The sequence below is a fragment of the Oncorhynchus clarkii genome, chromosome 24 (assembly GCF_045791955.1).
Source record: "Oncorhynchus clarkii lewisi isolate Uvic-CL-2024 chromosome 24, UVic_Ocla_1.0, whole genome shotgun sequence".
Taxonomy (NCBI): Eukaryota; Metazoa; Chordata; class Actinopteri; order Salmoniformes; family Salmonidae; genus Oncorhynchus; species Oncorhynchus clarkii.
Window position 1 is genome coordinate 11,787,150 of NC_092170.1, and position 18,538 is coordinate 11,805,687.

Here is an 18,538-nt window from a genome sequence, read left to right on the forward strand (position 1 = left end):
CAGAAAGGTTTACATCAGTATTCAAAACACTCTTCCTTAACCCCGTCTCAGTAATGACCAACACATCTGGATTGGAGCTGTGAACCCACACTTTCAATTGATCCATTTTAGGTAATAAGCTTCTAGTGTTAACGTGCAGAAAACCCAGGCTTTAATGAGAGCAGAAATCAGTGAAGCAGATATCGGAGCACAAGTCAGAATTGGGGCCTGAAACAGTAGATGGGCCAGGGTGTACATGCACATTTCCAGATATCATCAATAGTTATACAATCAAGGCACGGCATAGGACAGGGAGAGCTCTGCGTAACCAATAGAGTCAGAGTCCCAAGTGTGGGAACAAACAGTCTGTCCCACGGTTGGGTAAAGAAAGTTCGTAGTCATCAAAGCATGCAGGAGTCATGAGGCAAACAGCAAAATGCACAAGAAAATAAATAAATAACGACTTGGGGCTAGCCATCAAGTTCAGAGTCACTCGCCCCAACAACGTGTGTGATGGAGGCGAGCAAAAGCTCGGGAGGGAGGGGGGTACCTGTACCAGACAGGGGGAGACAGGCCAGGGAAGACGGTGAACAGATCGCCAGGTGGAATCCAAGCAGCAGTGCAGCAGGCAACAGGAATATGTGTCACACCCACTTGGGAGAAACTTTTATTTCTGGAGGCAGATTTCTTGTAGAAAACGCCAGTGGATGGTCTTTGAACAGCAGGAGGTGTCTTCAAATACTCCTGCCACTCGTTGGGCCCAAGGCCTCAACACCTTTCACTTCACACCTCAGTGCTAATTGAAGTTATATCTGGTCTGTCTAGCAAGCCTGGCAGCCTTAACTCAGCATTCAGTCTCCATGAATTAAAATATATCATTGTAATGTACTTTATTTTTTCTTCTTGGCTTTCAAAATAGCATCAGACCAAACACTACTCACTCAGTTCCAGGTTGGAGGGTGTCCTCAGGTCTCTGCTGTTTGTTTGCTAGAGCACCCTCTGTATAGCTTGGAAACAGGAAACCTTGGTAGCAGTAATCTATCTGTTTAATTTGGCCAAAATTAGGTTGTATGTTTGGAGTTTTGATCTGGAGCGAAGGCCATGCTGTGGAGGGTAGCATACTGCATATGTCCCTGATGAAAATCTCATTACTCCAAATCTATCTGTTTGAAAAAAAAATGTTGAAAAATGTGAGAGCTCACATGCAGCTGTGTCTCGCTCTCTGCCTCCCCAAGACTATTGTGAATCACAAGAAACATAGAGACCTGACCACCATACATTTATTTGATATGGAAACTAAGAAGCAAAATAAACAGAACACATTTCATGTTGTACATTTGACAGTTGTGTATGAAACAATGAATTTTCTGCCAAATCACAATTTAATACTTAAAGAAAAAGCTATCAAATGTAATCTTCTGCTTGATTGATTAAAGTGTCAATATCTTGGGATAAAAACGAATTCATGGTAATCAACAGATAAACAAAGTCTTGAATTTTAGATCATGCTAGTTTAGACAGGCCAGTTACACTCCACTCCAAAAACATACCCAAATAATGTAGTTTTATATTCAAGCGCAGACATTTTAGAAGTGCAGGAAAATGTGATGCTTGTAATACAATCACTAAGTCATCAGAAACGGAAAAGAATGAGGATATCCAAATGCAAATCACAAAGAACAAAAATAGATGACTTTTTTCCCACACAAAACATTGGAATGTTTAGTTGGAATTCAAAATACTAAACTACATATTGCATTTCCTTGAGTTCTTGATCCATTCAATTCATTTAAACTCTTCATTCCTTTTCAAGAAATAAAATTAAAGCATAGTTTAATATCTGTGCTCGTGTTCATTATAGGTGAGCCAGATTGAGTTCATGACCAAGAGTAGGCTAAAAAAAAACAACGAGACTTAAAAATCTAAACAAAATCTTGGTCTGTTGAGGTACATGTTCTGATGCCCCTCGACTAAAACTAGAAAGGCCACTAGCGATCTATCGCAAATGAGAAACGAAAGGAAAGCTTTGGATGGTTATTAACAAACATTGTCAGGGTCACTTTATGCCTGTGCTTGGTTAAGTACAGTGTATCTCACTTAAAAATAAACTAATATCATTTTAACTACACTCCTCTTGGGGTCCCAAATCTAAACCAACTTTGTTACATGATTATTAGGAAACATAATGTACATGTTTCAATGCCATGGCTTAAATTTGTTCACATGATTTGTTTCATGACAAAATACAACTAAAATGTATTGAGTTAAGGATAAAGGGGACCAAACCCTAACCATACAAACTCCACAAAGAGAGGGTTTGGGAATCTTTAAAGTAAGGGCTATTAAAACAAGTGTGGATAAACTGTAGTCAATAAGCTGTCTATATTGAGGGAGGAGAATGCTCTTTCAACTGTTAGCATTCCAAATATGTATTTTTTTGTTGCCATGTTGAAGAGGCATAACAGTCTCTTTGACCTTTCAAAAGAGTTGGAGTTAAAAAAAAGAAAATGCTAAGGTTGAACAATTGAGGTGAGAATTTCATATTTGTGAGTCTTCGCTAAATGTAATAATTTGATTTGTTAAATCATACACATATATCAAAAGGTAAAAACAAGTTGGGGCTTTGTTGACTTGACATCACAGTAAGATCCTAATTGGCTGCTATAAAACCTAAGCCATTTACCATAGTGGCTCAGATGAATGGCAGTATCATTATTCTATGCAACTTGCAGCTCAAACAGTACAGAACATATGTGGTCTGATTATTGAGGAGAGGGGGATGTTTGGAGGCCAGGTGCCTGGCCACGTCCCTCCAGGATGTCTGTGATGGCTGCTCCAGTCATGGTGTGCGAGGCCCGGTTTCCTTTCTTCTTGTCATTATTTTCTCCCCTCCTCTCTCCTCATCCTACCATCATCTGTGAACCACTAGCACTGAAAAGTCAGTTTCCCAGAGCAGCTCTCAGCCTGTCGATAGAGAACAGAGGGAGTGTGGGGGTCACTGGCTGCAAGCTGGTTTAATCTGCTGTCTGGCTGTCTGCAACACTGCTAACGCAGCACAACATGCATGGGACAGCATGGCATGGTATGGCAGGGCATGGTCCTGGTATGGTCTGGTATTAGCTCTCAGCAGACAAATAAGTACCAATAATTGTCCAAAAATGTATGCAAAACTCATTCATGATATTATAGTACTACGATATATTTAATATGCATAGATTAACGTAACCCAAGCTACTCACCATTGATAGTATGTGTCCAACAACCAAACAGGCATTTTCTGCAATGCTCATTTGATCGGGTAACAGTCCCTCTCATGGACCAATATTAGTCTCCCTCAAAAGCATCAAAAGAACTCGAAGAGAGGCGGTTTTAATCAATCAGGCTCAGAGTTCAAAAGGGTCTCCATTACATCCATACCATCATGTCGGTCAGACTGCGGCTAATCTCCTCATAAAAGCCTTTCAATGCTAATTGTGCCTCTTCTTCCTGTACTTCACCGATCTCCACCCTCATTAGACTAATCGGATTTGGCGCAGTGAGCGTCTTCATTCAGACAAAGCATAGACACCCAGGTTTAGTCCAAAATGGCACCCTATTCCCTTTGACCAGAGCCCTATAAAAGTAGTGCACTATCAATGGAATGGGGTGCTGTTTGGGATGCATACCCAGCCATTAGCTGTGGTGATTACCACCAGAGAAACACTTAAAAGGCTGTAAGGAGAAACCTAACAATGATGACAAGGACCAGACAACAAGGAATCATTTATCTACTCAGAAGAGCCTTTTACAGACTATGGGAGTTTTCACTACATTAGCTTCAATAAGAAAAACAGTCCTAACGGTATCATGTTGTGATACGAAGTACTGCTGTCAATCACCTCATATTTGAAGTCATGGCGTCAGATGGGTGCAATAACCTACAAAAACCAAAATGAAGGGAAAAAAACAATCCATGTTGAAGCTATCGGTCTACAACAGAACACTCATAAGGGTTGAGGGACAGATTCTACATTCTAGTACTCACGACTAAACATCTACAAAAATCTATTCATAGAATCCCACCTTCAAAATGGCAATTTTTGGGGGGCATTTAAGCTGCGTTGTCAAAGTGTAGTGCATTGTAGCTCCACAGGGAAATGCTACATTTATTTGTTCTGTGTATCACTAAATATACAATCTGGGCTGTTACAGATAAACTCTACTGATGTATTAAAGAGCATAAAAACTTGAGTTATAAATAATAAATGATCCACTTCTAAAAAGGCATGTCAGTGCTAATTCTTAGCACTCTGCCCTCAGAGACAAAGGGAGCGCAATGAATGCACATTATCCTACACATCGTAAAAAAAATATTTATAGAGTGCATTTTATACTGTGCTAATGGGCCACGTTTTATAATGTAACTATTAACATTATTATAATTTTTTTTAACTAAGCTTATGAGAAAGCAATAAATGGTTTCTGAAAATATTAAAGCTAGAATCCTTAATTGAAACAATAACAAAGTGGACACACCCCTTCTGTTTAGGTATCACGCTAAGGGATGGGGCCTGGAGAAATGTAACCGCTCTCAAATTCATAGACAGAGCTATGGATGCAGACACTGACCATCCATGATATCGAGATGATCGTTTTAACCATCTTTTGAGGCTATAGTGTTTGTTTACAAACACTGGAGTAAAACAAGCTTATATATATTTTCTTTTTGTGTGTGTACTTTTTACACAATTTGTCTCCCCAATTGCGTGATATCCCAAATTGGTAGTTACAGCCTTGTCCCATCGCTGCTCCCGTGCAGACTCGGGAGAGGTGAAGGTCGAGAATGTGTGCCTAATGAGGCATCTCTAAGTTACACTCTTCAAGAATCTAATGGGTATACGTCATTAACTTATACGTCCAACACCGGATGTGGCAACTAAGTATTCTAGCTTTAAGTGAGAAACACAGGAATCGTTGTGTTTGTCATTGAAGAGCTTTAAAGAGACGCGGTATTCAACCTTCCTAGGAATGTCAAAGTGGAGACTCTGGGAAAGGCTAAGTTATGCATTTTGATGACATGAGACAAAATACATAACAAACAGGGCAAAAAAACAAACATTTTCCAAACACACATGTGATTGGTGGTTTCAATTGAGTAATGCACTGTTTAAACATGTTCTGTTACCATCCAATGAGTGTCTAGTTCTGGTTAGCATCATTTGCAACATTCCATTTCAGGCGTAGTGAAGTCTTAGGCAAACAGACGTCAATTTAAGAAGCAGCATGACGAGGAAAAATTAAAAGAAGAGCAAATTTGATTTCTCATCCTTCTCAAGCCACTCTTCATCCCATATGACAGTCATGCGATTAACAAACCCATGAAAAACAGAAAATATATATGATTCTGCTCATTCGAGGTTGGGGACAGGGTGGGCAGCATGCGTAGTAAATGCATTAACCCACAAAACAAGGAAATGAGAAGGAGAACCAAAAGGAAAGGTGTTGAAGGGGTAAAACGACAGGGGTTCACACAGTGAGGTGTGGTAGCCATAGTGATGGCGACGGAGGTTAGTACATTCATTTCCCCAGGAGGAATCAGCAAGGCGGAGGAGTTTCACAGAGGATTTGGAGAAAAGAGAGGGCTTCAATTGGCCAAAGAATGCCAAGTGATGCAGTGAGTGACAGTAGACGTCGGTTGTGGGGTCATGCCAGTCAGCCAACTTCCGACAGACAGATGGAGAGGACAGAGAGAGGTGAGTGGCGAACAAAGAAAAATAAATAAGAGGGAAAGATTGAGGGAAAGAGGGAGGTACGTTGGTTTGTGTTTTGTGGTTAGTGCTCGGCGGGAGTCAGAGACTTCTTACAGAAAGCCACCGTCTCAAAGTCAGTGATATGAACCGCACCTGAAGACGACTGTTCTGAGGTGTCTGGGGCCATCTCTGGGGCAGTGGCCAGCTCAGACAGGCTCTGGTCAATCACCAGGACAGGGGTAAGAGTGGCGGCAGGGGTCTCCTCCTCATCTGGTTCAGATGGTACAGGGAAGGAAGAACGAGTCAGACACATCATTTGATTTTTACCACAACCTTCAAATGGTCATAAATATAAAATGTCAGGTGACCATAAGCAACAGCGCTGCTTTGCCTGCATTTATATTCTGTGTGTAATTCAGCCCTATGGGATCTTTTAGTCACAATATTAACAATAAAGGCAGAGTGCAGTCGAAAACATGAAATTCATGTGTTTAATATATATTTCTGGAGGCTGGAATAATACTGTGAAATAGTGAAAATTATGATAATGCCCTTTTAGTGTACGAGCTGTTTGAAAAGGCCGCCTGAAATGTCAGCCTGTTTAGGTGGGATGGAGTTCTGGCCTGCCTGGTGACATCAAGCCAATTAGTTAATAGACCAATAAGAAAGAAAGTTCTAAACCTTTCTACGAATAACAGCTAGTTTTCAGTTGTCCCCTCCCCACTCAGACCACTCACAGACGGTCCTAGCTAAATTCTTGCTTGAGAAATTCTTCTTTGCTAAGAAGCTATTTTTGTTTATTTTTTTACCATTTTAATTGAAAACTATTGGTAAGGTACTCCATTGTTACCCAGAAATGATTTGATATTGAGATAAAAACAGCTGCTTTGCATGTGATAATTACCCTCTGTGGGGGTAGCAGGTGTCTCCTGGGCTGGTGGAGTGGTGGTGGTCTCCTCTTTCTCTGGGAGGTCAGTGGGGGTAGAGACAAGCTCTAATGATGATGATGATGATGATACAGGAGTTATTTCCTGGATCAGAGTCTCCTCCAGTGGAGCAGCAGTGACCACAACTGTGAGTTATAGAGAACGATAGGGGGAGGGTATGAGTGTGGATGAAAAACCCCCCAGAACAGACAACTGATAGAATGCTGAGCATCAAAACACACATCTTCTTCTGATCAACTTTGCAGGTTTATCCTGAATTAAAAGGGTAGCACATTCAACAGCATGCCAAATGTATGTTATGCTCTTGCAATATAATACAACCGTCAAACCAGTATATAAATATCTGTACCTGTCCGTGTGTCCCTCTCCTTCTCTGGCTCTGCTGGCTTGCTGGGACTGGGGGTTGGGCTGGGGCTGGAGTTGCGGTTGTCTTCTTGGACCTTAACCTGGGCAGGGCTTCCCTCAGTGCTAGGCGGTTTCAGGTGGTTCTCCCCCATACTGCTCCGGGGGGACTGCATCTCCATCTCCTCCCCCCAGTCTGTGACAGGCTGGTGGCCGTCCAGGGGAGAGAAGGGGCTGAGGGGCTTGGGGCCAGCGGGGGAGTCCTGAGCCTCCTGTTGGGAGGGGATGTAGATCTTGGGCCTCGGGGTGCGCTGCTCTTTAGGACTGGCTGCGGAGGGGGGAGTGGAGGGAGGAGGTGAGGTGGCGGCGGGCTTCCCTGCTGTGGTTTCTGAGCGAGGTGCCTTCGTCGGGGACTGTCCGTCTTTCCCTTCCTCATCCCCCTCATCGTCTCCCTCCGAGTCATCAACCCCGTCCATATCCTCGTCCTCTTCGTCGCTGGCATCCTCCCACTCATCCTCATCCTCCTCTGCGTCACCACTCTTCTCCTCCAACTAAGAGGGAAAGAAACAGACAAGTCACCTCTTAATGTGGATCATGGAAAGAGATCATGTTCAAAAACAACACAGGCATACATGTGCTAAAACACAGACCCCAGTGTGGGGTGGTGGGAGACGACATACCTTTTGTGATGAGGGAGCTTTGGGCTTCGCTTCCTCCTTCCGAGTCTTCTCCTCCTTCTTGGGTTTGTCTTCCTTCTCTTTCTCCCCGTCCTCCTCCTTCTCCCCGTCCTCCTCCTTCTCCACCTCCCAGCGGTTATCGTGCATGCTGTCAAAGAGATCCAGTCAGTGGAATGGAGAGGAACCAAAACAACAGATGCAGTCAGAGCCTTAGAAGAGAAGCTATACCTGTAGCTCTGTCTCTGTCCTCGTCCCCTCCCCCGCTCTCCACGGCCCCCCTCCCTGGGTCTACCCTGCCCCAGGAAGTCTCCGAACGTGGGCACCTTGGGAGGCGCCTTCACCTCGTCTGCGGGAAGTAAAGGATGAGGGAGGAAGAGAGTTCAGTTTAGAGGGTTTGGGGTGGAAGACTAGGTTTCAAGACCTTGAAAACAAATGAATGGCAGCCCCAGTACTGACACAGCAGCGCTGCTCTGAAATGGCACCCTATTCCCTTTATAGTGAACTACTTTTGACCAGGACCCTAGTTAAAAGTAGTGCACTAATAAGGGAATAGGTTGACATTTGCTGTTGGGTTTCGAGGAAGGGATGGAGAAATACTGCAACACATAGCAGCTCAGAGACGCCACAGAGCGACAACTGTGAGACAAACACACACGGACACACAGCCAAAGCAAGTGCATTCAATGAGGGAGGCTAGTTCCATCCTCGGGAGAGCATCTGAGGGGCAATGCATATATTCAGACTACAGACACACTAGTATTCCTGGCTAGGTTGTGCTTGATTAACCCGTGGCGGCATTCCATGGTTGTCTCGAAGTCAGACGTGATGTCTAGAATAGGGCTCAGTCCCAAATAGCACCTCTATTAACTATTTAGTTCACGACTTGGGAATCGGATGCCGTTCGGGACACAACCTAACACACACGCAGGGGGGGGGGGGGGGGGGGGGGACACACGGAACACACACCAACTCAGTCCCATGCCATTGGCTAACCTGAGGCCCTGCCGTGAGGCTGCGTGCGGGAGCCACGCCCCCTGGCTGTGGGGAGGACACACAGAGTGTGACATCACTCACATCACTACACACAGGGCCACCACAACAACACTATCTACCATATACACAGATAATACACTATGTTAACGGGGCCTGGATAAAAGTGTTCTTCAAATGAGAGTGTTGCTCAGACAAAGCATCAACGTGTCTAAGGGAAAGGTTTAGGTTTGAAATGTTGATTGTGTGCGTGCACTTATCCGTGAATGGGTGAACGTGTTTGTTTGGGATAGAGAGGGAGAAAGGGTTGAGTAAAGTCTGCCGTCCTTGTCCGTCAGTGATTGTGGAACAGTGGGAACTAACAACGCCTTGCCATCGGAGTCTGGGGGGGGGGGGGGGCGGGGGTGTGACTTGCCTCTCCTTCTGCCTCCCTGGTCTGGCAGCATGGCCTCTGCAGCCACAGCTGGGTCCTCCTTAAACCTGTGAAAGCGCCGCAGGGTCAGACCTTCTCACCCTGTCACACTGCATCACCACTGGACCTGTCAATCCCTACCTGCCACCACCCCCACATCTATCGCACCTTCACAAGAAACAGAGACATGCCTAAAGGACAATCAGACTTGTGAACATATTCCCTAGCTGGGTATTGGCGCTTTCCATGTTATCTGTCTGTAGCTTGTGAGGTGTGGAAACACTGTTTCCGTTATGCATTTTGTGCTATTGCGCTGTCTGTCTGATACATGTAGTTTGTCCTATGCTGCTCTGCATGTGCTCGCTGTTCATCGTTTATCTGTATTCTTAATAAACTGCCCAGGGACTTGCGGTTGAAAATTAGCCGGCTGGCTAAAACTAGCACTTTTACTGAAACGTTGATGAACGTGCACTGTCCCTGTAAAAATTTTAAAAACTCAAACGCAACCCCTTCTCACGGCCAAGCCCCTGACCAGCCTCCCTCCTGTATGGACCTCCTAATCTCACATGGCCTCATGCTCTCATGGCTAAAGAAAGACCTAAAGAGAGGATGTATTGAATGTGAGATGTTTATCCACTATTATTTAGATATGTCCTATTCCAGTCATCTTGCTCCTGTGGTTCTCCCTTTCTGGGCTGCATCTCAGGATGTACAGTAAATTGAACACAACATCTAAAACATCAAGTGTGGCATCCGGTAATAATGAGATATTTAGGAGCGGTGTTGTCATTCCTGGGCTTCAGTAGGCACTGTCTGGTTTGGTTCACTGAATGCCTGCTGTTGTGGTGTTTTTGTGAATAAAGCCCTGGCTGTCTCCGTGATCAGAGTGTGTCAGTGGTGTTCGCGGTTCTCCTCCAGTCAGTCACTCACAAGCCGTCAGTCTTCTGGGCGTCCCATTCCCGTCTCCACTGGCCTGTGGCGTTCCTGTGCCTGGCCAGACGCTCCTCGTCAATCTCCTCACGCTCCTTCTTCCAGCGGAGGTACTCAGCACGCTCCCGGCCCGTCATAGACATGGTCATATCCATGGAGCCCTTAGGGCCTCCTGGTCTCCGACTCTGTTGGAGAGAGAGAGAGAGAGAGAGAGAGAGAGAGAGAGAAAGAGAGAGAGGAAGTGTAAAGTAGCAGGATGTAAGAGAGAAGGGAACAGATAAATCAAACTTTGTTCTAATTTTGAATAAAGGAATCGTTTCAACAAAATGAAGAAGACAAACCACACAGAACATTTGACCGATCAGGTCTTCTACAAAACAGAACAGAGCACTCACTGTCCACTCCTTCTCCAGCTCAGATCCCGTCTTCACATTGTCAAAATCTACTCCACCCCAGTTTCGGACATGTCGGCGGCTGCCCTCCTTGCGGTCCATGTCCGGGACTGGGCCGGAGCGCCGCGGGTCATCCAGGAAGTTACGGATGGGCTTGTCTCCCTCGGCAGGCTGCAGAAGGATTCCAAAGACAGCACCCTTACCCTATCTATTTCAGGTCTTCAACGCTAAACTGTCATCAAATAATCTGATAGTAATCCAATTTTTACAAAATGGCTTCCTGTACAAACCCTTTGTCCTCTTTCATACTCTGCAATCTTCTCCATCTCCTCGTTCATCTTCTCAATGTTCTGCCTCCTTTTCTCCTCCCACTCCTACAGAGACGCACAATATTTTAGAAAGAATAAAGAGAATAGAGGAGCATGCCATCCCAATTCGCTAAATTTCACACCCATATATTCTAAATCTTGTTCAGTCTTTTTCTTCAATTACTATAGTATGTACTCATCTTCCCATTACTCATGTCATTGCAAAGTAACCAACATCATCATCATCAAGATACACAGTCCAACCATCATTATGGAGACTATACCCATGGTAAACCTCAACCTGGCACATCTATAGCAACATTGCCTCGCTAGTTATTAGCTGATATGATTTTGCTCACAGACCTTAGACTTCCTGTCACCACCCTGTGGTCCTCCTCCTTCTTCTCTTTCTCGTCCTCCTCGGCCTCCTCTTCCTCTCCGTCCTCCGCGTGGAGCACGTTCACTGCGGCTGGGCCCCTCTCCTGGCCCCTCCATGACTGGACCCCTGTCCTCTCGTGGAGGACCCCTGTCCTCTCGTGGACCCCTCTCCTCTCGTGGACCCCTGTCCTCTCGTGGTGGTCTGTCATGGGCCTGGCGTGGGTCTGCTAGGGGTCTGTCAGGGCGTTGCTCTCTCCTCTCCTGCCGTGGTCCTCTCCCTCTCTGTCCACCCCTGCTGAGCCGCCCGGACCCGGCCCTCAGCGGAGGGCTTTCACCTTGGGCTCTGGGGCCGTCTCCCTCTTCAGAGTCCCGCCTGCCTCGAGGTGGCCCTTGTTTCCAGTCATTGATCACCCGTTTCTCCTGCAGGGAGAACACATGTTTTGATTAGACCCGCTTGACCCACTAAAAGACCGGAATAACCCTTGCATACATACAGTGCTATATTGTCACTCCAAATTCCCAGACACACAACAGATGTCTCTGAAAACAAAGGTCAACAATATAATACAGTGGGGGGGAAAAGTATTTAGTCAGCCACCAATTGTGCAAGTTCTCCCACTTAAAAAGCTGAGAGAGGCCTGTAATTTTTATCATAGGTACACTTCAACTATGACAGACAAAATGAGAGAAAAAAAATCCAGAAAATCACATTGTAGGATTTTTAATGAATTTATTTGCAAATTATGGTGGAAAATATGTATTTGGTCACCTACAAACAAGCAAGATTTCTGGCTCTCACAGACCTGTAACTTCTTCTTTAAGAGGCTCATCTGTCCTCCACTCGTTACCTGTATTAATGGCACCTGTTTGAAGTTGTTATCAGTATAAAAGACACCTGTCCACAACCTCAAACAGTCACACTCCAAACTCCACTATGGTCAAGACCAAAGAGCTGTCAAAGGACACCAGAAACAAAATTGTAGACCTGCACCAGGCTGGGAAGACTGAATCTGCAATAGGTAAGCAGCTTGGTTTGAAGAAATCAACTGTGGGAGCAATTATTAGGAAATGGAAGACATACAAGATCACTGATAATCTCCCTCGATCTGGGGCTCCACATAAGATCTCACCCCGTGGGGTCAAAATGATCACAAGAACGGTGAGCAAAAATCCCAGAACCACACGGGGGGACCTAGTGAATGACCTGCGGAGAGCTGGGACCAAAGTAACAAAGCCTACCATCAGTAACACACTACGCCGCCAGGGACTCAAATCCTGCAGTGCCAGACGTGTCCCCCTGCCCCCAGCCAGTACATGTCCAGCCCTGTCTGAAGTTTGCTAGAGAGCATTTGGATGATCCAGAAGAAGATTGGGAGAATGTCATATGGTCAGATGAAACCAAAATATAACTTTTTGGTAAAAACTCAACTCGTCGTGTTTGGAGGACAAAGAATGCTGAGTTGCATCCAAAGAACACCATACCTACTGTGAAGCATGGGGGTGGAAACATCATGCTTTGGGGCTGTTTTTCTGCAAAGGGACCAGGACGACTGATCCGTGTAAAGGAAAGAATGAATGGGGCCATGTATCGTGAGATTTTGAGTGAAAACCTCCTTCCATCAGCAAGGGCATTGAAGATGAAACGTGGCTGGGTCTTTCAGCATGACAATGATCCCAAACACACCGCCCGGGCAACGAAGGAGTGGCTTCGTAAGAAGCATTTCAAGGTCCTGGAGTGGCCTAGCCAGTCTCCAGATCTCAACCCCATAGAAAATCTTTGGAGGGAGTTGAAAGTCCGTGTTGCCCAGCAACAGCCCCAAAACATCACTGCTCTAGAGGAGATCTGCATGGAGGAATGGGCCAAAATACCAGCATCAGTGTGTGAAAACCTTTTGAAGACTTACAGAAAACGTTTGACCTCTGTTATATACCCTTTGTTGGCAATGACAAAGTATTGAGATAAACTTTTGTTATTGACCAAATACTTATTTTCCACCATAATTTGCAAATAAATTCATCAAAAATCCTACAATGTGATTTTCTGGATTGTTTTCCTCATTTTGTCTGTCATAGTTGAAGTGTACCTATGATGAAAATTACAGGCCTCTCTCATCTTTGTAAGTGGGAGAACTTGCACAATTGGTGGCTGACTAAATACTTTTTTGCCGCACTGTATAAGGTGCAAGAAGACTTAGGTGTCCGAGCTTTTAACTCTAAAACGTATCCATATCATAACCCATTTAGGGCAATACTACAGCACCCTCAACAAGTCCCTTCTTGTCTGAATGAGTGACCTTTAGTGTGAAGAGTGGGGTGGATCACAGCTGTAGGGGCCATCTGAGACCCGAAAAAACCTCACCAGGCTTTGATTAAAATGCACTCCAGCCTGTCTCTCCAGTCCACAGGAGGCTGATTAAAAAACATACTGTCTGACAGGAGGTAGTATGTACTGGAATTACATTCAAGAGCAGCAATGGCTTGAGAGCATCCCCTTCAGGTAGAAATACAGGGTGCTACCCAAACGGCACCCTATTCCCCCATAGGCTCTAGTCAAAAGTAGTGCATTATGTAGCAAATAGGCTGCCATTTGGGACAACCATAGCAAGGGATTTGCATTCACCTCTACCTATGTAGAACAGAATTATATAACTTACCCATCGGAATATACAGTAGATGTATAATCATCAAGCTGAAACAGGGGTATAAAGTTGGAACCGGACACAATTTCCATGAGTGGTTTGAAAACATCTCTCTGTTCATGGTGTACGTCATCACTTTCCTGTCTGTGTCAGGTGTACCACTCAGCTAGCATCATTTCACCCAGCTGCTTTAAGATATATGTCCCTCTCAAGTGTACCTCATTTCAACATCCTCCATTAGGTATCACTAATCTCATCCAGCTGCCACAGCAGGGGAATATGAATAGTTTGACTGACAGGAAATTGGATGTGAGCGGGCAAATAGATGTGCACCTGTTAAAGTCTATGAGACTTGTTCTGGTAGAGGCCATCTTTCAGAGCTCAGGGGGTTCTCTCCAAGCAAAGTGTTTGAGAGTGCACATTGTCATGTTTTTGGTCTTCTTAAATCATGTTTATTCAGTTGGCACAAACTGAATAAATAGTTTTCAAATGGAAAATGTGTGTTCTTATTGGACAGGTTCAGGTAGTAACTAGTCCATATCTAATTTTTGTGCCTAATTTATTTGGGCATTCGTTAGCTTGGTCTGATATAACCTGGTACTACAGTATGTGCTGAGACAGAGCCCTCATTCTGGCCTCACCCCTGCAGGTTTGGAGAGGTCTACGGTGACAGTAAAGCTCTCTTTCTCTGTCCTCCATCTGTCTCCCTCTGGCGGGCCATCGTGAGGGCGGCTCTTCCTGGGTGGGTGCGTCTTCACGGCAATCCCCTCTTGCTCCGCCTTCTTTTTGTCCTCTTCTATTTCCTGCAGAAAGATAACAAAACAAAGGTTGGCTGATGATAGACTCACAAAGGCGCATCAGTGTCTCTCCCTAACCTGATAAATCAAGCATGAATACAGGGAGATTCAACAGAAAAGTATAATAACCATAATATGAATATCCTGACAGTCAGAAATCTATTTTGCGATGTGGCCGTGCAATTTACAGTACTAGTCAAAAGTTTGGACACAGCTACTCATTCAAGGGTTTCTCTTTATTTTGACTATTTTCTACATTGCAGAATAATAGTAAACGTCAAAGCTATGAAATAACACATATGGAATCATAAAGTAACCAAAAAAACTAGAGTCAAAATATATGTTATATTATTCAAAGTAGCCACCCTTTGCCAGTGGTGGATAAAAGTACACAATGTCATACTTGAGCAAAGGTATAGATACTTAAATAGAAAGTACAAGTGAAAGTCAGCCAGTAAAATACTACTTGAGTAAAAGTCTAAAAGCATTTGGTTTTAAATATACTTAAGTATCAAAAGTGAGTCATTTAAAATTCCTTATATTAACCAAAGCAGACAGCACCATTTTCTTGTTTTTAAAATGTACGGACTGCCGGACTCCAACACTGAGACAATATTTACAAAAGATGCATTTATGTTTAGTGTGTCGCCAGGCCAGACGCACGAGGGGATGACCACATTATCTCTTGATAAGTGCGTCAATTTAATTATTTTCCTGTCCTGCTAAGCATTCAAAATGTAATGAGTACTTTGGTTGTCAGGGGAAATGTATAGAGTAAAAAGTATAATATTGTCTTTAGGAATGTAGTGAAGTAAAAGTTGTCAAAAATATAAATAGTAAAGTAAAGTACGGATACCCCAAAAAACTACTTAAGTAGTACTTTAAAGTATTTTTACACCACTGCCCTTTGCCTTGATGACAGCTTTGCACACTCTTGGCACTCTCAGTTTCACCTGGAATGCTATTCCAACTGTCTTGAAGGAGTTCCCACATATGCTGAGCACTTGTTGGCTGCTTTTCCTTCACTCTGTGGTCCAACTCATTCTAAACCATCTCAATTAGGTTGAGGTCAGGTGATTGTGGAGGCCAGGTCATCTGATGCAGCAGTCCATCACCTTCCTTCTTGGTCAAATAGCCCTTACACAGCTTGGAGACATTGTCCTGTTGAAAAACAAATGATACTCCCACTAAGCGCAAACCAGATGGGATGGCGTATCACTGCAGAATGCTGTGGTAGCCATGCTGATTAAGTGTTCCTTGAATTCTAAATAAATCACAGACAGTGTCACCAGCAAAGCACCCCTACACCATCACACATCTTCCTCCATGTTTCATGGTGGGAACCACACATGCGGAGATCAAGCGTTCACCTCACAAAGACACAGCGGTTGGAACCAAAAATCTCAAATTAGGACTCATCAGAACAAAGGACAGATTTCCACCTATCTAATGTCCATTGCTCGTGTTTCTTGGCAAGAGGCATATCTCTTCTTATTATTGTTCTCCTTTAGTAGTGGTTTCTTTGCAGCAATTCTATCTCGGAGGCCTGATTCACAGTCTCCTGAACAGTTGATGTTGAGATGTGTCTGTTACTTGAACTCGGTGAAGCATTTATTTGGGCTGCAATTTCTGAGGCTGGTAACTCTGATGAACATATCCTCTACAGCAGAGGTAACTCTGGGTCTTTCTTTCCTGTGGCGGTCCTCATGAGAGGCAGTTTCATCATAGCGCTTGATGGTTTTTGCGACTGCACTTGAAGAAACTTTCAAAGTTCTAGAAATTTTCCAGATTGACTGACCTTCATGTCTTAAAGTAATGATGGACTGTCATTTCTCTTTGCTTATTTGAGCTGTTCTTGTCAAAATATGGACTTGGTCTTTTACCAAACAGGTCTATCTTCTGTATACCGTTCCTACTTTGTCACAACACAACTGATTGGCTCAAACGCATTAAGAAGGAAAGAAATTCCACAAATAAACTTTTAACAAGTCACAACTGTAAATTGAAATATATTCCAGGTGACTATCTCATGAAGCTGGTTGAGAGAATGCCAAGAGTGTGCAAAGCTGTCATCAAGGCAAAGTGTGGCTACTTTGAAGAATTGTTTATGTTTAACACTTTTTTGGTTACTACATGATTCCATGTATGTTGCTTCATAGTTTTAATGACTTCACTATTATTCTACAATGTAGAAAATAGTACAAAATTAAAATAAAATAAAAACCTTGAATGAGTAAGTGTCCAAACTTTTGACTGGTACTGTAGCTGTTTGATATAAGCTAATAATATAATACAATAGGGTATATTATTTAGCAGACACTAATCTGAAGCAAGTTATAGTGTGTACATACATTTTCGAATGGGTGGTCACAATGGGAATCGTACCCACAATCCTGACATTGCAAGTGCCATGTTCTACCAACTGTACCACACAGATAATGCTGCTGCAACAACAGGGCTATATCTCTGATCCTGTGGGAGCTCACCTGGTACCTCCGGACCAGAGCTTCATTCTTCTTGCGCAGGGCCTCGATCCGTCTGTCAAGCTCTGCATCCTTCTCCTCCTTTGTCTTGAGATCCACCACTGTAGACTGAGAAATTGAAGGTGTATATACATTTAGAATAAGATTCTACAACGTGTTGGTCAAAACAAGCACTGTGATTGGTGCTGATCTACGGTACTCGGCCACAGCCGTGCTAACACAGTTGTTTCCCACTGTACAATTACTTTAGTATTGCATGTCATAGTTAACCAACTACCAACTAGTATCAGCACATTTGATTCCCATTATGGTTTGCATTATCACATATTCTCAGAGAAGCTATTATGTATGATTATGCAATGTTTGAATTAAGACAAAATTAATATATCAGCCTAAACTAGTCAATCTGCAAAATTACAACACATAATATATAATTGCATTTCAGAAGCTCACCATGGCCTCTAGCCCGTCCTGATGCGCAGGTGGTGGGCTGAAATCCTGCCTCTTCCAGCTGATGTGGGTTTAAAAAAGGTCTGTGAGAAATGCAGCCTGGAGGGTTGTTTACACAATAACCACTGCGGTGCATAGAAGGGGAATGCAAATGTGAAACAACCGTGTGTACAGCATGAACGGAGTACCAGAATGGAATTGGCCACTTAAAGACTATTGGTAGCCAATAATTACATAAAGCGAAGGTGTTGTAGCCTACGTGAATCCATAAATCCTTCATGAGTCCAAGCTGCGTTCTGTGAGAAAGCCTTCTTAAGCGTATTAGTGAGTGCACATAACCTAGAAAGGAGCTTAAAATGATACGCAAACCACATGTTATAGCAAATATCTTACACGTTAGCCTCTCTTTAAAAATTAAACAAGTAAGTAACCTTGGTTTTAATAGTTTTATTTAGACACATGTGAGGTATGCACACCACACCGGGCCATGTCTGCGCTATCAATATGGAATTGAAGCCCCCTGTTGGAAGTAACTGCATTAAAAATATGCAACATTGTTTATGAGGTTGGCGTAAAGATACAAAGTATCACAATACAGTCGAACTAGATTACCTTTATCAAAGCGAGTTGTGTTTACCGACAGTGTGATCAATACAATGTATCAGATCCAGCTCCACGACAATGTATCCCCATACTAATTTCCTGTAGTGTCAATTCAACTTCCTGCCAAATTTGGAACCTTCACAGTTTTTAAAGAGACAGTAAGCATAGCGTGCTATTTCAAACCTGGCTCCACAATGTGGGCTACGTTAACAGATAAATAGCCTATATATCTAGGAAATAAATGAACAGATAGCAGTTTATGTTTGGTAAGGATTCACTTGAGTGAAAATGCATATAATTTGCCTACATCTGCCAAATCCACAAGGGGGCGACAATGTCTACCAAAAAAAATACACCAATAATCCTGCGTTGTCTAGTCTGGTAGTCAACATCTATCAGTTATTGTGGTTATTATAAGGGTTCGGTTATTAGAGTCTGTGGCTTTATAATTAAGATACTTAACTGGATCAGGGATAGGGCAA

At 43.6% G+C, this 18,538-nt stretch overlaps 1 protein-coding gene across 2 annotated transcripts; it reads right to left on the minus strand.

Annotated features, from left to right (window-relative positions):
- Positions 1 to 1,241: 1,241 nt before the first annotated feature.
- LOC139382505 (coiled-coil domain-containing protein 9-like) lies at positions 1,242 to 18,169 on the minus strand. 2 transcript variants are annotated; one of them, XM_071126594.1, is made up of 16 exons: positions 18,066 to 18,165; positions 17,457 to 17,514; positions 17,007 to 17,111; positions 14,365 to 14,526; positions 11,070 to 11,504; positions 10,689 to 10,772; positions 10,402 to 10,569; positions 10,007 to 10,191; positions 9,080 to 9,144; positions 8,668 to 8,712; positions 7,903 to 8,020; positions 7,678 to 7,822; positions 7,005 to 7,548; positions 6,613 to 6,780; positions 5,862 to 5,978; positions 1,242 to 2,943 (listed from the first exon to the last, which is right to left on the minus strand). In XM_071126594.1, the coding sequence occupies exons 2-16, from the start codon at positions 17,457 to 17,459 to the stop codon at positions 2,939 to 2,941; spliced, it is 2,349 nt and encodes a 782-aa protein (XP_070982695.1). In that variant the 5' UTR covers positions 17,460 to 17,514; positions 18,066 to 18,165; the 3' UTR covers positions 1,242 to 2,938. The 2 variants fall into 2 exon arrangements, with proteins under 2 accessions (XP_070982695.1, XP_070982696.1); XM_071126595.1 differs by lacking the exon at positions 8,668 to 8,712 and having other exon boundaries at positions 18,066 to 18,169.
- Between the last annotated feature and the right edge of the window lie 369 nt (positions 18,170 to 18,538).

Bases quoted from the DNA above. Each gene is read 5' to 3' on its own strand.
- LOC139382505 (XM_071126594.1), bottom strand. The intron at 7,823-7,902 runs GTATAGCTTCTC...TCTCTTTGACAG, and splicing joins GGACAGAGACAGAGCTACAG to CATGCACGATAACCGCTGGG. The intron at 6,781-7,004 runs GTACAGATATTT...TATAACTCACAG, and splicing joins GGAGAGGGACACACGGACAG to TTGTGGTCACTGCTGCTCCA.